Raw genomic sequence first — 21,386 nt, 5'->3', positions numbered from 1 at the left:
CACTCTGCTTTTGTATCATCTGTCCTTTATTTCCATCTCTAAGACTATAGGTGAAACACTTTCTCATTCAAGATATTTTGCAGGATGAAAACAGGCTATGATTGATGAGATGTCTGCTTTACATACGAGTGGTACTTCGTAGCTTGTTTTCCTTCCTGCAAGTAAATCTATTGTTGGTTGCCGTTAGGTTTATGCAGCCAAAGGTGGTCCAGATGGTCAGGTTGATCGACTGAAGGCTCGCCTTGTTGCTGAAGGATATACATAAATATTTGGGCTTGATTATAGTGACACTTTCTCTTTTGTGGCTAAAGTAGCATCTGCCCGTCTTTCTCTCTATGGCCGCCGTTTGTCATTGGCCCTTTTATCAATTGGACATTAAGAATGTTTTTCTGCACGGTGATCTTGAGGAAGAAGTCTATATGGAGCAACCAATTGGTTTTGTTGCTCAGGGGGAGTTTAGTAGCCGTGTATGTCGATTGCACAAGTCACTCTATGGTTTGAAATAGTCCCCTCGAGCCTGGTTCGGGAAGTTTAGCACAATTATTCAGGAGTTTGGCATGATTCGTAGTGTAACTGATCATTCCATGTTTTATCGCCATTCTGAACTGAATTTGTTTATTTATTTGGTGGTTTATGTTGACGATATTGTTATCATCGACAATGATCAAGATGGTATTACTAACTTGAAGCAACATCTCTTTTAGCATTTCCAGACTAAAGACCTCGGCAAACTGAAATACTTTCTTGGTATTGCGATTGCTCAGTCCAGATTAGGTATTGTTATTTCTCAATGCAAGTATGCCTTAAACATTCTTGAGGAGACAGGAATGATGGGATGTCGATCCATTGACACTCCTATGGATCCAAATGCTAAACTTCTGCCAAGATAGGGGGAGCCACACAGTGAACCCGGAAGGTATAGGCGGTTGGTTGGAAAGTTGAATTATCTCACAGTGAGTAGATTTGACATCTCTTTTCCTGTGACTATTGTAAGTCAGTTTATGACTTCCCTCTTTGATAGTCATTGGGATGCAATTATTCGTATTTTGTGATATATAAAATCGTCTTCAGGTAAAGGACTATTCTTCGAGGATAGAGGCCATGAGAATATTAGTGGATAAACAGATGCTCACCCTCGGATAGATGTTCTACATCCGGATATTGTATTTTAGTAGGAGGTAATTTGGTGTCCTAAAAGAGTAAGAAGCAGAGTGTGGTTGCTCGATCTAGTGCGGAAGCAGAATATCGAGCAATGACTGCAGCAACTTGTGAGCTGTTTGGATCAAACAATTGCTGAGAGAACTAAAATTTGGAGAAACTGATAAGATGGAACTTGTATGTGATAATCAAGCAACCCTTCATATTGCATCTAATCCAGTGTTCCATGAGAGGACTAAGCACATAGAGATTGATTGTCACTTTGTCAGAGAAAAGGTACTCTCGGGAGATACTGTTACAAAATTTGTGAAGTCAAGTGATTAACTTGCAGATATCTTCACCAAGTCCTTCACTATAAATTTGTAATAAGCTAGGTACATTGATTTTGTATGCATCAGCTTGAGGGGGAGCGTTAGAATATGAGTAGGAATAAGAATAATATATTGAATCCTACTGGGAAAAGGATTGGGAAAAGGATTGTAATGTCAGTGTCCTAGTTGAAAAAGGAGTCTAGTATAGTGTTTATAAATAGGTCCTCAATGTAATAATTTAGATACAATAATTCAATAATATTTTTCTCCAATATTTCTCACAACTCACAACTGTTTGGAAGATTATATGTCTATAATATCTATGTATCAAAAGAATGACAAAGTCATAATATAATTATGTGACTCTTAATCAGGGCTATTCGTTTCTCATGGTAAGATAAAAGGTGGTGTGTTATCAAGGTCCCATACTGATTAAAATAATCCACAGGTCTAAACCTTACATTGACTTGATAAGGAAGGCAAGATGTCTTGTTCATGCTGTTTTTCCATCTTGAAGCATTGCAGGCTTATATTCTTCTTTTTCATTCTTTTGTCCCTCAGTACATAAGTGGGCGATGCATCAAAGTTTACTAACTAAGTTGTTGAACTTGCCAGTAAGAGCTCTGAGAAGAAGAGGACGCACACTCCCTCGAAACTTCCTGATGGTTTTGGCTTGGGTGATCACATCCAGCTACTCCAAATTTATGAGCAATGGTACCAGATTGACTACAACATAAACTGGTGTAAAGAGAACAACTTACAGGTATCTTATAGTACTTCCATGAAGCACCGTTACAGATTTTTACGCTACTACTGGTTTTGTTACTACTTTTTATGCCATTTTGACATAAGGAGATTCTAATCATTCCAGATCTTGTCAATTGTAGGTCTGCGGGATGGTGTTTGTGAGAGATGTTAGGAAACAGTTATCTCAAATAATGCAAAAAATCTCTAAAGGTAATGGTTCCCTGTTGCTAGAGTTTTAAAAATACAAGACAATGATAAATTAAGGCCTTCCAGATTGTCCTGTTTGGGAGTTTTAGAATTTTGACTTGTCCCTTTCATTTTAAACATCATAATGACATCTGTAGTCTACTATGCAATTAAGTCTGCCCCTCCCTTGAGTCAGTTTTAAGTTTCTGGTAGTGGTACTGCATGGGTGCCCACATAATAATTCTGGAAAAACCAAGCTTCCAATGTTACTTTATGTTGTTTGCTTAAAATTAGGCTCATTAGATGTCCAAACAAGCAATAAGCGGAGAGATGGCCAACAGGAGTACAAAAATTTGAGGAAAGCACTGTGCATTGGCTATGCAAATCAGCTTGCTGAACGAATGATTCGACATAACGGGTACCGGCCTCTTGGTTTCAAGTCTGAACTCGTACAGGTAATTACGGTTTCACAGTGCTACTCCGTTGTGTTTGTCCGTTCTTGTGATGGCTAATAATACTCAATATTACCTTCTTAAAAAAATAAAGTGATTGTCAGAATAATTACCGGAAGTATTTCCCAGTCGAATTGCACAGAAACAATTTATATGGGATTTTTAACACTTAGTTCGTTGATTTTTTTAACACAGTGCCAATTATCTTTTAAAGGTGATTTTATTAATTAATACCAAAAACTACGGATTATAAGCTAACAATTAAGAAAGTGTTGTAAAGATAGATTGTAATACTATAGGAGAAACCTAGGGTTGCCAATTATCTTTTAAAGGTGATTTTATTAATTAATACCAAAAACTACGGATTATAAGCTAACAATTAAGATAGTGTTGTAAAGATAGATTGTAATACGATAGGAGAAACCCTGGGTTCCACCGTCTCCATGCATTCGTGCAACTTCGTTGATTCGTGTGGGTTAGTAATTAGCGACAATTTATTAGGCTACCCTTGTTCATACTCAGTCTCCCGACTTATAAAGTATTTTTAATTGATTCATAATCCTCTTCGTTAAGCATGTAGTAGTGATTATTTTTGGGATCTCTATTGGTTTGATGCTCCAATTTCTTGGGCAGTCTAGCCAACCTACTAATGAATCAAACCTAACCCTAGATACAATCTTCTTTCCAAGATAGATTAAAAGTGCACAACCAAGAACATGCACTCCCTCAATCATAAAGGTTATAATAGAGATTCAATTAGGATAAGTTAGACGCTAACTTTTTATACCACAACCGAATCAAGAAATTAAATGAATAACATAGATTTGGCTTAAACCTTAGATAAGTGTCTAGCATCTCATTCTAAGATCAACTCAAACGAATAAACAATAAGAGCTCATCATATTAATCATGAGAAGAAAAGATAGAATGTAGAAAAGAAAGAGTGTAGAAGGTGAACACAAGATTGGACTCCTCCTGACTTGTGTTGGTTTTCTCTACAATATTTTCTTAGTGCTGTTCTCTTGTGTTTTCAAAGATAATAAAAATGACCCAAGTATTTATATAACTGAATAAAACTGAGTCTGAGTCAATTGTCACATTCCTCCTATGTAAATTAAATTAGTTGAATTGACAACAACAACAACAACAACAACAAACCCAGTAAATTAGTTGAATTAACATCATTCAAATATTGTAAAACAACTAAATCATATCACATAGAAGTCCACAACAATTGAACATAGTATCAAATGAGTATAAGGAAGAAGAATGGTAAATAAGAACCACTTACTCTAACAAACCTATGCTTTGAGAAATGATACTCGTTCTCAAACATTACTTGTCTTTAGACCCCTCACTAGCATCGCTCTTCTTAATACTCATTTGATCGTGTGTCCAATTGTTATGGATTCCCATATGAAGTGATTAAGTTGTTTTACAATACTTGAATGATGTTAATTCTCCTAATTTAATTTAATTTTTTCCTTTCTAGTCATATTTAGTGATTTAGGATCATAACATGTCCTAATACTCATTTTATCATGTCTAAAATCGGTAAACTCACAAATGATGTAACCAACTAGCTTTACTATGCTTGAATGATGTTAATTTCCCTAATTTAATTTTATTTAATTTTTCCTCTGTAGTCATAGAGGAAAAACATTAGGATAGAGGGCTAAGGTGTGTGAGTGAGTCGTAGTCAGTAGTTAGGAGGGCTTTCGTGTCCTTTGTTTGGCAATGTACAATATTTTTGTAGATGTCGTGCCTGCTTTATTTTATCATGTCCTATGCTTTTGATGTTTTTTTTTCCTTGTATACTGTCCTTTGCCTTGAGCCGGGGGTCTATCGGAAACAACCTCTTTACTTCTTTAGAGGTAGTGGTATGAACTGCGTACATTCTACCCTTCCCAGACCCCACGACGTGGGAATATACTGGGTTTGTTGTTGTTGTTGTAGTCATAATATTGTTTGTCTGTATATTCAACTGGCTGATTGTGAACTTTTGCAACATTCATGTACAAATAAACAATCTTATCTATTATAGACGTTACGATTTATTAGTGCTATATGGATTTTACATAGTGTTTGTCAAATGTTCAATTATGAGCTTGTCAATTTAATTTCCGCTCCTATTAGACATATCCATATCCATTAAATGATTACCCCTGTCCTCATGTTTCATTGAATTATCATCAAGTGACGGGGGTGGGGGTGATGTTGAAGCTTCTTTCCGAGGCCTTTCAACAACATTAATTCTCAAAATAGGCCTCCAACCATAGGGAACAACAACAAGCATGTAGAATTCCACGTGTCTATCATTGTTTATGAATGGTGGATGTATTTTTCCTCTCCCATTCATCATGTAACTAGTGATCGAGTCGCTTGAATCGCAACTTAAGTCCCTGCTCTCCATTATGCTTGTGACCGTGTCGTTATATGAACCATTGTGATAAAGGGCCATAGGATTGTCTCCTTAGTCACAGATTTCTGATTCCAACATTTAGGAGTCTCTTCTCATTCACCCATGAATTCACCACCAACATATTCTGCTATAGACATTATAGACCTATATGATCGATGACTAGACTCACGTAGTGGTCTATACCTGGTCGATGCTTAGAGTATGTAGTCTGTAATGGTCGATGACTGACGAGATCTCCGTACAAAAATTGAAAGACCAACCTGATTGCTTTATCGACAACCACTGGACTAATGGAACGGATTATTGCTTTTACAATACATCTGGAATATATCTAATGAAAGCTAGAATCTCTTTTGAAAAAATAAGAGTGATTTTAAAGCTTTATGGGCAATAATAGAGGGACAAAACTAGTGGGGAAGTGGTTAACAATGGTTGAAAATGGACGGATTATAGCAATGGTGGTGCGGTTTTCTGATGGAAGTCGAAAAAATCGACGGAAAAGCTCTGAAATCGACGAAAATGGAGGGAAAATGCAGTTTGTTGTGGAAGTTTTTTTAAATACTCTCTCAGTTTTAAAAAAAATGACCTACTTTCCTTTTTGATTTGTTTCAGAAAGAATGACCCTTTCTTTTTTTGCTGATACTTTAATTCCAACTTTCCACATGAAATATTTAAGACCACAAGATTAAAGGGCATTTTGGTATATTTGGCATAACTTTAATCTAAAATCACAAGTTCAAATGTCTTCTTTATTTTCTTAAACTCCTAGTCAAGTCAAAACATATCATTTTTCTTGAAACAAAGGGAGTAATAATTATGTATATATATTAGTTGGATATGGACTAATTTGCATTTTACAAAACTTAGGGGCTGTAGCGGAGATGTGGACTAAGCCATATTTATAAAGGCTTGTGTGCTAGGATTATTGCTTTTGAAACTTCAATTGATGATGTCATATAAAACGTCTATTCTCTTAATTGTTTTAAACTAGTCTCTTTGTCAAACAAAAATTTTCGAAGTGTCTTTTTTGCCAACTCTCCCAACTTTGTATGCAGTAGGTTGAGGTTGTCAGACAATGACCAAAATGTCCATCTTTGGAGCTACCCTAGCATGTGCATTCCTCGAGACTATTTAGAGTAGCCAAAGCATTATTAAAATCGAAGTCCATGACTGCTCCTTCAACTACATGGTCTACTTGGCTTGCTTCATTGGTATGAAATATTCGTCCAGGAATGCTAGCAGGAATTCATCCCAAGTAGATATGGACCTAGGTAGAAGATTGTTCAACCACTGAGCCAGTGTTCAGGGAAACGTGATGCAAAAAAAGCGATAGGGCTCCGCATTACGCATTACGACGATGCGTTCAGCGATGCGACCGCATCATTAAAGTGAAACACAATTAATAGAAAAAAAGACCAAATAGAGCATCCAAACAATAAGTCATAACTGGAAAGACCACAACAATTATATAATCAATAATAAAGACAATATATGTTAGCAAAAGTTTAAATGAAATGCCAAAATCACAGGTTTGATCACCGAAACACCTGCTGCGAAACAAATAAAATAGTTTGACAAAATAGCAAAACAAACCAGAAAAAAGAAGAAAACTCAAATCTTAATTAATAATATTTCAACATTTAATTCTTGTTCTTTTAAAGTTCTTCTAGTTCATCAAGATTGTCCAAATCTTGTACTCCTTCATTATCATCATATTGCTCACCATTTTTAGCTTCCTCATCTCTCTCATTTCTTCTTCGAGTAGCAATATCTTTTCCCTTGTTATGTGAGCTTGAAGTATCCTCCTTAAACCATAACAACGCTCATCAACTCCACTTGCCTCGCCAACAACACTTCAAGTGAAATTAGTATCTGCATCAGAAAATGATTTATCTACAGCATTCTCAACTCCATTTAGCCATTCAATGGCATCATCAATATTGTCCAAGCTAATTGGATCGAATTCATTGCGAGTGTTGTAAAGACGCCTCAATGTTCTATTGTATTTTATGAACACTAAATCACACTTAGGTGCTTTGGAGTTAGTCTATTCCTCTTCTTGGTATGAATCTGCAAATAAATATTGGCAAGTATAAAGTCAAGACATTTGAGATATAATATACTTATCTTAATATATTAAAGCTTTCCTTTAACTCTTAAATGTTAGAACACGCTCCAATTTCATTCACCCCCAGACGAGCTACAAGTTAGAACCAAAATTCTGATGGGGAACTTTTGTAACTCTGGAGTTTCTGAACCATAAAGCCTCCACCATTCAACTATTATAGTAATGTAAATATTCAAAATTAGCAAATATAAATAAATAACTTAAAAGTATTAATTTTATTTACATAGGAGTCATTTCACCTGGCGACTTCTTGTCTCGTTGTCTTATTCCTGTTGGTATTCCAAAAAGTCCCTCAGCACTTTCAGTAAGTACTAATTTGATCGGTTATTTTATCTTGCATATTTTCATCAACAACCATCTTTCCAATGCATGCATGTAATTCCACCATTAGACTCTTATACAGTAAATCATCCTCACGATTATAATAGTGTAGTAATGGGTTCAAGATATTACTAGCTGCATGCAACGGTTTGTGGAGTTGTTCACTCCACCTTCTATCGAAGACTTCAGACCTTGGCATATTTATGCTCCTTAGGAAATTTTTTTTTGATAGACTCATTAGACTTACTCATTGCTTCATAAATGGGCCCATTGATGGTTTTCCCTCACTATCTATCAAACGAAGAACTTTAACCAAGGGACCACAGACTTTAAGAGCATAGACAACATTGTTCCAAAAGTGGAAAGAGAGCATAATCCACGCAACATCTTTTCCTATCACTTATTTTGTAAATTTACTATTATTCTATTCTTTTGAAATGAACATGGCTCTCAAATTTTTCTTTTGTTTCAACATCCTCTGCAGGGTTAAGAAAGCAGTAGCAAATCTAGTCTTGTCAGGTTTCACCAAGTTTCTTTGATTTAGTGAATCTTCTCATCATATTCAACGAGAAAAGCCAATGTAAAAATGGACCTTTACTACCTTAGTGAAAACACGTTAAAAGTGTCTTTCTTTAAAATATCCCTAAGTATCAAATTTACACAATGGGCTACACATGGAGTCCAATGTATGTTCAGGAACACTTCCATCATCATAGCACTTGTCTTAACATTTTCAACTGCATTATTTGTAACTACTTGTACAACATTCTCTGGTCCAATCCTCTCTATGACACTCTTAAACAAAGAGTACATTTTGATGGAATTGGTAGGTAAGTCGCTCGCATCATTGAACTCAAGAAATAAGCTCCCTTTCAAAGAATTCACCAACATATTGATGATCATTTTTTCAGTTCTTGTTGTCCACTTATCCATCATAATGGAACATTCGAACTTGTTCAATTTTACCTGATAATCCTCCAAATTTTTTTTCTTTTCCATTTTTTTTATTTAGATAAGTGACATTAACCTCATGATAAGTGACCACATTGGCTTACATTTTCGATGAAGCCTCCACAAGTGTTGGTATAATTGACACAATTGAAGGGCAGCCCTGCATCATATAACCATCGGGAAAAGGCCACAGCTGCACAATCCCTCAAAATTCCCTTGGCTATATCCTGCAAATTCTTCTTACCACTTTTCCCTGCATCATTTCCTAGCTTCAGGGGAAAGTAATAATCTATCATTCCTTTTGTGTCGGTTGATCTATAACTTGAAGAGACTGATGTATTTTGTGGTTGTTTTTGTGATTTTAAAGGAAGTGACTGCTACGAGCATGGTTAGCATAGGGAACATTTGAAGGGGCTTCTACATATGGATGATAGCATGGAGCCTAGAGAATGCTATGGAGCAACAAATATATAAGGCCATGAGCGATCAAGATGTCATTTGGGAAATCAAAAAGGGTCAATGTGGGTTATTTCCTAAATAGCCACGGCTATTTTTTGTAAATAGGCTATTTTTTTTAAGGCAATAAATATAAATAGTTGCCTTGGATTTTTCATCCTTAGACTTTGGTGAATATTGACTATTGAGCTTTGAAGCTTGTAATTTCTAGCTGAAATCTAGCATGTAGCTTGCAGGTTTTAGGTGAAGCTTAGCATTAGTGTAGTTCATAGTGAGTAATTAGTGGTGGAATCTCGAAATTGTTGGTGAACTTCTTGGTTTGGTTAATCGAAGGTTGCTCATTTCTTGGTTTACTTTGATTTTCTCAAACTAGGGTTTGTGTTTGAGTTGTTGAAATCAATTGGGAGGTGAGGGTTTTAGTCCTTGTTGCCATAATTTCAATAACTTAGGTATTAATCTACATATCTTTTTTCTTTGCATCCTTTCTTTCTTGTTTGATTCTTATCATTTTGGTGTCAAAAGCCTAGGTTTAGGTTTGTTTTCACAAATCTATATCTTGGGATTTTGATCTCTTCAATAATCCAAAATCAAATTCAAAATAGATCATCCAAAAATCTGAACTTTTTTTTTATTTTGATATGTTGTTTTTGATATTAGGTATTGATTCCCTGGTGTTTTTTGAGCCTAAATATTGAATTTCATTCGATTTGGACTAGTGTTTTTAAAGGCAGAGGCGGTTTACCTTATACGAGGTGAAGCATAAGCCTCGAGGCGATGGGGCATAAGCCTCATGGATTCTTTAATTTTTAATATTCTATAAATTAATATAATTATAGATAAATACTTTTTGAAAGAGATAAATCATGAAAAAAAAAGTAAAACTACATCAAAATTGTAATTATAAAAAATAAGTGGAATATGTATCTAAAACTGCGACAGCAAAAAACACTAACCAAAGCCACATAATACAACTAATAGATAAAGTCAACTTTCTATAATAAACCATTATAATTATAGATAAATACTTTTTGAAAGAGATGAATCACAAGAAAAAGTAAAACTACATCAAAATTGTAATTATAAAAAATAAGTGGAATATGTATCTAAAACTGCGACATAACAAAACACTAACCAAAGTCACATAATACAACTAATAGATAAAGTCAACTTTCATATAATAAACTATTATAATAAACAATTATATGTCTTCACAAAAACAAGTTTGTATTAAAAAATAGTACTTTATTCAATCCCCACCTTTTTGTTAATCGATCAATATGTTTACGCACCCATTTACTATATATTGTATTTTACAAGAGACCGAACAAAGTAAATAACTTGAAAGCTCATTATTATGCAACTTAAAAAGAACTAAAAGAAAAGAAATGAAATGGGAAGAAGAAAGTACACCCAATACCTTTTTAAGTAGTGGCATCGTCGACACCCACCGACAAATACATTTGAAATTGTGACTTGTAAATTTTCTTTTACTTTTGATTTGAGCATTTACCAATCATATATTTTAGGATTAAGTTTAAACTAGAGATTTAATTGGAAAAACTAATTTTACTTTGTAAATTTTATAGGCTTACGCCTAATTTGTGCCTCATACTTAGGCGAACGCCTCAAATTTTGGGGCGTTTGCCTTTACTTTTGCCTCCCCAGAATGCCTCGAGATGTTTTTGGCTACGCCTCTCCCCAGGGCGAGCCTCAAAGCGAGCTTCGTGACTGCCTTTTAAAACACTGATTTAGAGGTGTGGAAGTGAAATTACCTTTGAAAATTGAACTCTTTTGAGTGTGTAAGGTGGAATGCCTTTGGTGTAGCCTTAGTGTTAGTGAGATTAGTGATGGGTGTATTCCCATTGTTGATCTAAAACTTCTTAACCTTGATTTTCACAAGAGTTACTCATTTGTGGATTCAAATCGGCTTTATCTATTCTAATTGAAATCAAGTTCTCTTCTTTCTTGGTTAATTGATTCAATTAGCCCTTCTTTTTCTATTCTCATCTCAATTTCTTCTAATTCTCATCTTTTATTTCTCCACTATCTTTATTTTGAGTTATTGATTTTTCATTTTTTTGATATCGATTTTAGTCACTTGATTGAGATTGTTATCATCTTGGTATTAAAGCTTAGGTTAGAGATTCGTTTCTATGGATCTCAATCCTAGGTTCATAAATTTGAAAAAAAAATTAAATAAAAAAAATAGTGAAAAATGTTTTTGAGAAAACTTCAAAAAAAATTTGCTCGATTTGATTTTTGTTTGTGTTTTTATTACTAGATTTGTGATTCTCTAGTGATATTTGTCTAGATCTAAAATTTCAACTTGTTTAAAGGTGAATTGAAGTTCTCACCATTCTTGAGCTTGAAAAAACTTGAGGAAGGTGAAGTAGGTTTGAAGATCTAAGTAAAATTGAGGTTTACTTTGTATTGGGGTTTGTTTTCTCTATCAAAAGGAGTTTGAAAATGAAATTTGAGAGCAAACAGAGTTGAAATCCGTTGGGGTCAATTTTGAAAGTTCATCATTTTCACGTTCTTCATAATTTGAAGTGGGTTTCAAAATATGAAAATTTTGTGGCAAAATTGGAGCATAACTAGCATCGAGGCTTGTTCTCTGTAGCAAGGGGAGCTTGAATCTCGAATCTCATCAAATTTGGAGCTAAAACAAAGGAGTTGTCAATTTTAGAGTTCATCTTGTTCATGGTGTTCTTCATAGCTTGAATAAATACAAAATGGGTCTAAAAATCTAATTTGAGTGGGTTAGAATTGAGGATTTAAAAGTATTGTAGCTTGACTTCATATCAGAAGGAGCTTAAATGTCAAATTTCGTAGAATTCAGAGCTAAAACAAAGGACATATGGGTTTTTGAAATTCATCCATGTTCTTGATGTTATTGAATTATGTCTTGTTGAAGAAGAATTATTCAAAAGGTGGTGTTTGATCCAAAAAGGGAAAAAGAAAAGGAGGTGTACTTGTTTGATCCAAAAAGGGAAAAAGAAAAGGAAGTGTACTTGTTTGTACAAGGGAAAAGACGAAAAACGGTAAAGACTAGGACAAAAGGTAGTATAGGGGGGACCACAAGGTACAATTTTTGGAAGCTTCCTCAAGTGTCCCTTTGCTGTGCATTTTGGACCAAATTTCAGCTCTTTTTCAGTTTTTTTCTCTACCTTTTTGGAGCATTTTCTCCATGGATTTCAACCAAATTTATTTCCAACTAATTTTTTTAGTCCAAATTGTGGAAGTTCTTTGAGTCTGATTCTTTTCTTGTGCTTTTCTTTGTGTGCTTTTCTAGTTTTATTTCGTTGACAATTTCTTGATTCGAGTCCGTTAGGTTTAGTTGAGTTGTTCGTTCTTTTTTGAACAAAAATCCATTATTTCATAAAGAGTAAGTGACCTTGTGAATTGATTGGATAAAGAAAGTTCTCTATCAACTCCGGGAAGACACTTTAGGTGAGTTGAGAGTTTCCACATATGAGAGGCGTGAGAAATTTTGCTACTAATTTGTTGTGGAGTTTTGCAGGTATGATAGGAAGATCAATAGTCCGTGAGAGCAAAGCGAACTTAATGTTTCAAAGTATGCATGTTTTGAAAAGACGAGTTCTTGCAACAAAAATGATCATTTGTGGGAGAGTGGAGCTTGAAGTTGTGATGGATGATTATAGTGTTATTAACTCTATAACCCACTTAATGGTTAGCATGCTCGGGTTGCCCTTCTTTCCAAAACAAAATCCTTTTGTTACTCCAATGAGATTTTTGGTTGATAGGAGAGTTAAGGCATCTATTTCACTTGGGAATTATCAAGAGAGGTTTGGTGTGATGTAGTTCCCTTGGATGCTTGTCAAATGTGTTTGGGAATTCTATGGTTTCAAAGTCATGGACTTCCATATACACAAGATTGGTACTATTACATATTACATCATGGATCTCAAAGGGCAACTTCTCTTTTCTTCAACATGCCCTAATAAAGTCGATGCAAATAAAATCTTTACCGATTTGAGGAAAGATTGTGCTTTATTGAGGGAAGAGTTGGATAAAAAATTGGAATATAGGATGAAAAAATGGATGAGTGCTCTCGATTACTTGGAAAAGCCAAATCAATATTTCAAATGAGGCAAATTATGCATCATGAAGTGCAATCTAAGGAGTTGCCTTTGGAGGAAAAGCAAGCTACTCCTTGTGAGGTTGGTGCTAACAGTGTTTAGGTATGCGTGACGCGGGAAAAAACGATAAGGCTCCGCATCAAGCATTAAGCGATGCGACCGCATCATTGATGTGAAGCACAATTTAAAAGAAAAAAGATCTAATAGAGCATCCAAAATAGTAAATCATAAGTGAAAAGATCACAACAACTATATAATCAACAATAAAGACAATATATATAAGCAAAAGTTCAAATGAAATGCCAAAATCAAAAGGTTTGAGCACTAAAACACAATAGCAAATAAAGAAGCTCAACAAAACAGCAAACCAATCCAGAAAAGAGAAGAAAAAACAAATCTAAATTAGTAATGTTTCAATCTAAAGCTTTTCTAGTTCATCAAGATTGTCTAAATCTTGTATTGCTTCTTTATCATCATAATGCTCCTCATCTTCAACTTCCTCATCACCTCTTAAAGTATCAACTTCTTTTAATTTGTTATGTGAGCTTAAAGTACTCTCCCTTAAACCATAAAGACGCTTGTCAACTCTGCTTGCCTCGGTAACAACACCCCAAGTGAAATCAGTATCTCCATCAAAAATTGATTTATCTTCAGCATTCTCAATTGCAGTTTGCCATTCATTGTCATCATCAATATTGTCCAAGCTAAGTGGATCAAATCCATTGCAAGCATTGTAACGATGCCTCAATGTTTTGTTGTATTTTATGAACACCAAATCATTGAGGCGCTTTAGAGTTAATCTATTCCTTTTCTTGGTTTGGATCTACAAATAAATATTGCAAGTATGAAGTCAAGACATTTAAGATATAATAGACTTATCTCAATAAACTAAAGTTTTTTTTTTAACTCTTACGTGTTCGAACACGCTCCAATTTCTTTCACACCCAGATGAGCTACAACAACAGCAACAAGAACAAACCCAGTGTGTTCCCACAAAGTGGGGTCTGGGGAGGGTAAGATGCACGCAGTCCATACCGCTACCTCTGAAAAAGTAGAGAGGGTGTTTTCGATAGACCCCCGGCTCAAGATAAAGATAAAGAAACCCAGATGAGCTACAAGTTAGACCCAAAATTTTGATGACAAACTTTTGTAACTCTGGAGTTTCTGAATCGTAAAGCCTCCACCATTCAACAATTAAAGTAAAGTAATTATTCAAAATTAGCAATTATAAAGAAATAACTTCAAAGTATTCATTTAATTTAGGCCAAACCCATCGACACCCCCCTAAACTTGGCACAATCTTTTACTTTGACACCTCAAGTGGATGTTGTTCACTTTTGGCACCTCAGGTAGCATATTAGGGTATTATTTTGGCACTTTTTGCTGAATCAACAAAGAGAGTGTATCACACTCGCTGATGACGTGGAAAGGGACCAATTATAAAAGGACATTTGTCATTTTTATTAAAATAATTTTTATATAGTTAATTTAAATAAAAAATATTAGTAACCCCACCCCCACCTTATATCATCTTCCTAACCACCCCACTCCACCCTGCCCCATATCATCTTCCTGAACCCACCCCACCCCCAAATCATTTGCCGCCACCAGTCAAACCCACAGTTGCTACACCACCAACACTTGTGAAACCCCAAATCGGCACACCCATCCGTCGGCGAGCCACGATAGCTGTTGCCGCTTCCTTCTCTGACGAACCAGCGCTGGTAGCCACGCTGGACCAGTCGCCGTTCCACCAGCAACGAACAACCGACAAGACATCCACCATGATTTTCGACCAGCCATGGCCGGGGAAACGAAGCCAACAGCCGCACCTCTACCAAGACAACACCGGAGCTCCGTCAGCAAACCCAACAAAAACCACCTTCCCGATGGAACCCATCGACGAAAACAACGATCCAAACAGTCTCTCTATCCGCTGCTGTCTCACTGCCCCTGATTCCGATTAAACCTTTAATGAGCATATAAATATCATTTCATGACAATTAAGCTTTGAAAATCTCAAAAAGAAGAAGCGGATTGTGGCTTTTGGATGAAGTAGTCCAAGATTCACGATTTTTTTTAGGATTTCAAACCATAAGAAATATAACATCCAATTGATCAAAAAATGATGATTAGAACGCAAACCTCAACTAATACTGTACCTCTTCAATTTTCTAAATCTAAAATTTACCAAAGGAGCATTTTAACTTCAATTGACAACAAATAGATATGAGGCTAATATAAGCTCCTGCTAGATGGCAATATTATTTTGGAGATGCTCGTTTTTTGAAATCTACACTAGATATCAAATACTGCCTTCTGTTGCAATATTGTAAAAATTAGTTGTGTTAAGAAAAGGAAAAAAATGGTGGAAAACTAATGGATGAAAGAGTGAGGAAGAAAGAGAAGAAAGATGATAAAATTACGAAAATACCCTTGAAACGTGCCCAAAAGTGAGTATGATACACTCTCTTTGCTGAATCAGCAGAAGGTGTCAAAGTGACACAGTTTATGGCTACTTGAGGTGCCAAAAATGAACAACATCCACTTGAGGTGCCAAAGTGAAAGATGGTGCCAAGTTTAGGGGGCTGTCGATGGGTTTGACCTTTAATTTATATAAGTGTCATTTCACATGGTGAATTTTTGTCTCGTCTTATGCTGTTGGTATTCCATAAAGTCCTTAAGCACTTTCGGTAAGTACTACTTTGTTTGGTTGTCTTATCTTGCATATCTTTATCAACAACTATCTTTCCAATGCATGCACCCTCAAACTCTTATACGGTAAGTCATCCTCACGATTATAATAGAGTGTAGTGATGGGTTCAAGATATTACTAGCTGCATGCAACTATTTGTGGAGTTGATCACTCCACCTTCTATCGATGATTTCAAAGACCTTTGCATATTTATGCAGCTCAGTAAAAATTTTTTTCATAGCCTTCTTAGCCTTACTCATTGCTTCATAAATGTAACTCGTTGATGGTTTTGCCTCACTATCAACCTAACGAAGAACTTTAACCAAGGGACCACAAACTTTAAGAGCATAGACAACATTATTCCAAAAGTGGAAAGAGAGCATTATCCATGCAACATTTTTTTCGAGCACTTCTTTTGCAAATTTACTGTGTTGATTTGTGAATATTTAAGATTTGATTTTGTAGGATCTTAATTGATCTGATAAAATCAGATCTGATTTGCTATACATAGTTTAGGTAATTAGATAAAATAAAAGATCATATCTTAATTGTCATGTTTGCTAGAATCAAGCGATTTGATTCTGTGTGCGATTTGTCATATTTTGCACTTTTGGTACCAACTTACATGGTATCAGAGCAACTTTATTCTTGTGTTGCTGATGACTAAAACAACATTTACTGGGCTACGTCACCCAGCGGGATTAACAGGATCCTATGTTGCTCGGACTTGTCAAAAATGTCGATGGGTGCGTGTCGGATTCGCCAAAATTAGTGTATTTTTGAAGAATCTGAGACGGATGCGGCACCAAAACTGAAAAGTCCGCGCAACTTAGACAGGATCCAAGAGTTCTGTGAACAAAGTTTCGATCGAGACAACAATCAACCAAGGCAGCGTTTCTTCTCATAAGAAAAAGAAGTGTGATTTTTGCAAAAAATACTGGCACACTCATGAGACTTCTTGGAAAATCCATGGAAAATCGCCCAATTGGAACAAAAAAGGGCAGAAACCATGATAGCCAAGCCTTTCAGTGTACAAATGAAGAACCGGGGCTGAAATCCTCTTCAGAAATGCCACCATTCACCGCTGGAGCTATTGCACAAATTTTTCCCATCTCAATTTCAATCGAGTAAATCTAATCTTTCTACTTCCGCTTGTTCTTTAACCCAAACAAGTAATGTGTCGTGTTTTTTAGTACAGATTTTATTAGTATAAGCTCTTGGATCATAAATTCAGGGGCTAGTGATCACATGACATGGAACTCCCATTTTATCTCGACCTATACTCCTTTAGCAGGAAATAAAAAAGTCAAAATTGCTGATGGTTCCTTCTCTGTAATTGCTGATGGTTCCTTCTCTGTAATTGCGGGGAAAGGGACAGTCAAACTAACCTTTTTTGGACTCTTTTTGATGTCCTTCATGTTCCGAAATTGTCTAATAATCTTTTGTCCATCAGCAAGTTGACTCAGAACCTTAATTGTCGTGCTATCTTTGATGATATTTCATGTGTATTTCAGGACAAGGTCTCGGGGAGGATGATTGGCAATGCTAGAGAGTCTGAAGGTCTCTATTTTCTTGAAGGTGGCGGCAATTCAGTAAATTTTTGTTTAGCTTGTTTGAACTCTATTCTAGTTGATAATAAAGTCATGTTATGGCACTATACACTTTGTCATCCTAGTTTTCATTATTTGAAACTCTTGTTACCACAGTTGTTTATGAATAAAACTACATCCTCTATGTGAGTTCTGTGGCTAAACACAAACGTTCATTTTTTTCATCCTAAAGTTACCATGCCACAAAACCCTTCAAGTTAATCCATAGTGATGTTTGAGGACCTTCTAGTGTAGCAGCCGTAAATGGAAAAAGGTGGTTTGTGAGTTTCATAGATGATCACACTAGACTAACTTAGTGTACCTATTGAAAGACAAAGGGAAGTAAAACATATATTTGAGGCTTTTTATGTTATTGTTGAGAGACTGTTTCATGAGAAGATTCAAATATTTCAGAGTGATAATGGGAGAGTGTTTTTTAATGACCACTGCACCAAAGTTCACACCCCAACAAAATGGAGTAACGGAGAGAAAAATAGGCATCTTATGCTATGTTGCTCGGACTCTTCAAAAATATCAACGGGTGCGTGTCAGATTCGTCAAAGCTATTGTATTTTTGGAGAATCCGACATGGGTGCAGTGTCGAAAGTGAAGAGTCCACGCAACTTAGATCTTATGGAAGCATCTAGAGCCTTAATGTTCACAAGCAGAGACCCTAAATTTCTTTGTGGAGAAGCTCTTTTGACATCCACCTATCTTATTAATAGGATGCCTTCCCGTGTTCTAGGTTTTAAAACCCCTTTCAGTATGTTCAAGACATATTTCCCTACTTCTAGATTGACAACTGATCTTTGTTTAAGAGTTTTTGGGTGTAGTGTATTGCTTCATGTTCATGATCATAATAGGAGTAAACTTGATCCACGTGCTAAAAAATATGTTTTTGTTTGCTATGACTTGATCCACTTGCTAAAAAATGCATTTTTGTTGTCTATGCCCCTAGTCAAAACGGTTACAAGTGTTGTGACCTAATTAAGAGGAAGGTTATTGTCACAATGGATGTCACCTTTTTTGAATCCAACTGTTTTCTGAAACTCATCTTCAGGGAGAGAAACATAGTGAAGATTCGAGGGATTCGAGGAATGATAAAGATTTTCTTGACCTTACATGTGAGAAACAACAGGATCCAGGTTTTATGATAGATGCATGAAATAGTTTTTTTTTTTTTTTTTGGGTAATAACAACCTAGATAAGGTAAGAGATCCCAACTTAAATAATGAAAATAAGGATACTGAGACAATAGAACATTTTCATGATACAATTAATGACAAAAACAGGGAACAAACAAAGGAATTACAGGTTTACACGAGAAGAAATCGGAACCAAGAAAAAGAGATCAAGGACTCTCATCAAAACCAAATGTCCGCCCCGCAAGATCTCACTGATATACAGGGTAATTCTCCAGAACCTAATTTTAATTTACCCCTTGTCAGTTTAGACCTTGATCTTCTAATTGCCAAACGTAAAAGGGTAAGATTTGTCACCAACTATCCCATGTCAAATTTTGCATCATATAGAAACTTGTCCCCTTTCTATATAGCTTTTCTTTCTTAATTATTTGGAATGGAGATACCGAGAAATGTGCTGAATGCTTTGAACGTTCCCGAGTGAAAGGAGGCGGTTCTTGAGGAGATGAACGCTCTGGAGAGAAATGAAATCTGGAAAATGGTGGAACTACCACGTGAAAAGAAAACAGTAGGCTGCAAGTGGGTGTTCACTATCAAATTTAGATCAGATAGGTCCCTAGAGAGGTATAAGACACATTTGGTAGCAAAAGGATTCTCTCAGACTTACGAGATTATCTTGTGACATTTGCTCCAGTTGCCAAATTGAATTCAATAAGGGTTCTTCTGACTATTGCTGCCAAACCTTGATTGGCCCCTCCAACAACTAGACATGAAGAATGCATTCTTGAATGGAAAACTTGAAGAAGTCCACACGGACCCTCCTTTAGGTTTTGAAGAACGACATGGAACTAGAGTGTGCAAGCTAAAGAAATCTCTCTACGGGCTCAAACAATCTCCAAGAGCTTGGTTTGAGAGGTTTACTCAGTTTGTAAATGTGAGAATTAATGTAAAAAATATTATTGAAAAATTGTGTGTCTACATAATTACACTGAGATCCTATTTATAGACACTATAGTACAATCCTTTTCCAAGTCGGATTTTGCATATACTATTGCTATTTCTACTCATATTCTAACACTCCCCCTCAAGCTGGTGCATACAAATCATATGTACCTAGCTTGTTACAAATGTAATTAATACGAGGACCGATGAGGGACTTGGTGAAGATATCCGCAAGTTGATCACTTGACTTCACAAATTTTGTAACAATATCTCCTGAGAGTTTTTTTTCTCTGACAAAGTGACAATCAATCTCTATGTGTTTAGTCCTCTCATGAAACACTGGATTTGATGCGATATGAAAGGCTGCTTGATTATCACACATAAGTTCCATCTTATCGGTTTCTCCAAACTTTAATTTTCTCAGCAACTGTTTGATCCGAACTAGCTCACAAGTTGCTACAACCGTTGCTCGATATTCTGCTTCTGCACTAGATCGAGCAACCACACTCTGTTTCTTACTCTTCCAAGACACCAAATTACCTCCTACTAAAACATAATATCCGGAGGTAGAACGCTTATCAGAGGGTGATCCTGCCCAATCAGCATTTGTGTATCCAATGATATGCTCGTGACCTCGATCCTCAAAGAGTAGTCCTTTACCTGGAGCTGACTTTATATATCGTAGAATACGAATAACTGCATCCGAATAACTATCACAGGGGGAAGTCATAAACTGACTTACAACATTCACAGGAAAGGATATGTCAGGTCTAGTCACGGTGAGATTATTCAACTTTCCAACCAACCGCCAATACCTTTCAGGATCACTGAGTGGCTCCCCCTATCCTGGTAGAAGTTTGGCATTTGGATCTATAGGAGTGTCAATAGGTCTAAATCCCATCATTCCTGTCTCCTCAAGAATGTCTAAGGCATACTTGCGTTGAGAAATAACAATACCTGATCTGGACTGAGCAACCTCAATACCTAGAAAATATTTCAGTCTGCTGAGGTCTTTGGTCTTGTGAGAAAATATAAGAGAAAAATATTATTGAATTGCTGTAATTACATTATTACATTGAAGCCTTATTTATAGACAATACATTTCAATCCTTTTTCTAATAGAACACTACATTACAATCTTTTTTCAAGTAGGATTTTATATGCTATTCCTATTCCTACTCAAATTCTAACACTCTCTCTCAAGCTGATGCATAGAAGACATATGTACCAAGCTTGTTATGGATGTAACTAATTTGAGAATCGGTGAAGATATCTGCAAGAAAACTGATAAGGACTGCTTTGGACGTCTGGGAGACCTCAATTGAAACGGAACAAACTGAAAAAATGATCCATAAAGTAGTGAATATTGCCGTAAAGTCGATGTGTTGCTGGAAAATTGCTGAAAATTGGTATAAAATATACGGGTCATCTCGAAATCAAGAGACGAGTAGATCTTGAACATGAAAGTCATTGAAAACTTAGCCGAAACATGCTCACACGCCGGATTATTAGATTTGATGGCTGAAAAGTGACTACAATCTAAGGAAAAAAAAGTATATGGGTAGGGTCGAAATGATGACACGATCCTACTAAAAAAGAGAAATATGTGTAGGGTCGGAATGATGGCACGACCCTATTGAGAAATAGAAATTATATGAGTAGGGTCGGAATGACGGCACATCCTACTGGAAAAGAGAAATTATATGGGCAGGGTCGGAATGATGGCACGACCCTACTGAAAAAAATTTGAGGAGTCACCGGAAAGACGTACGGAACTATGTAAATT

At 35.9% G+C, this 21,386-nt stretch overlaps 1 protein-coding gene across 5 annotated transcripts in view; it reads left to right on the top strand.

Annotated features, from left to right (window-relative positions):
* Window positions 1-21,386, top strand: part of LOC107847326 (probable pre-mRNA-splicing factor ATP-dependent RNA helicase DEAH4) — a 67,657-nt gene that overhangs the window by 37,414 nt on the left and 8,857 nt on the right. The window contains exons 12-16 of one of the 5 annotated variants that reach the window (XM_047403011.1): window positions 2,085-2,232; window positions 2,357-2,426; window positions 2,697-2,857; window positions 17,442-17,505; window positions 18,809-18,924. In XM_047403011.1, the coding sequence (XP_047258967.1) occupies window positions 2,085-2,232; window positions 2,357-2,426; window positions 2,697-2,857; window positions 17,442-17,505; window positions 18,809-18,924 (559 nt within the window). Of the gene's footprint in view, window positions 1-2,084; window positions 2,233-2,356; window positions 2,427-2,696; window positions 2,858-9,043; window positions 9,486-17,441; window positions 17,506-18,576; window positions 20,939-21,386 lie in introns of those variants that run through there. The other 4 variants (XM_016691516.2, XM_047403013.1, XM_016691517.2 and 1 more) reach the window with 4 other exon arrangements.

Source organism: Capsicum annuum, unplaced genomic scaffold (genome assembly GCF_002878395.1).
Source record: "Capsicum annuum cultivar UCD-10X-F1 unplaced genomic scaffold, UCD10Xv1.1 ctg3212, whole genome shotgun sequence".
In the NCBI taxonomy this organism is placed as follows: Eukaryota; Viridiplantae; Streptophyta; class Magnoliopsida; order Solanales; family Solanaceae; genus Capsicum; species Capsicum annuum.
Note: the sequence above shows the minus strand (reverse complement) of the source record. Positions and strands in the feature narration are given on the sequence as shown.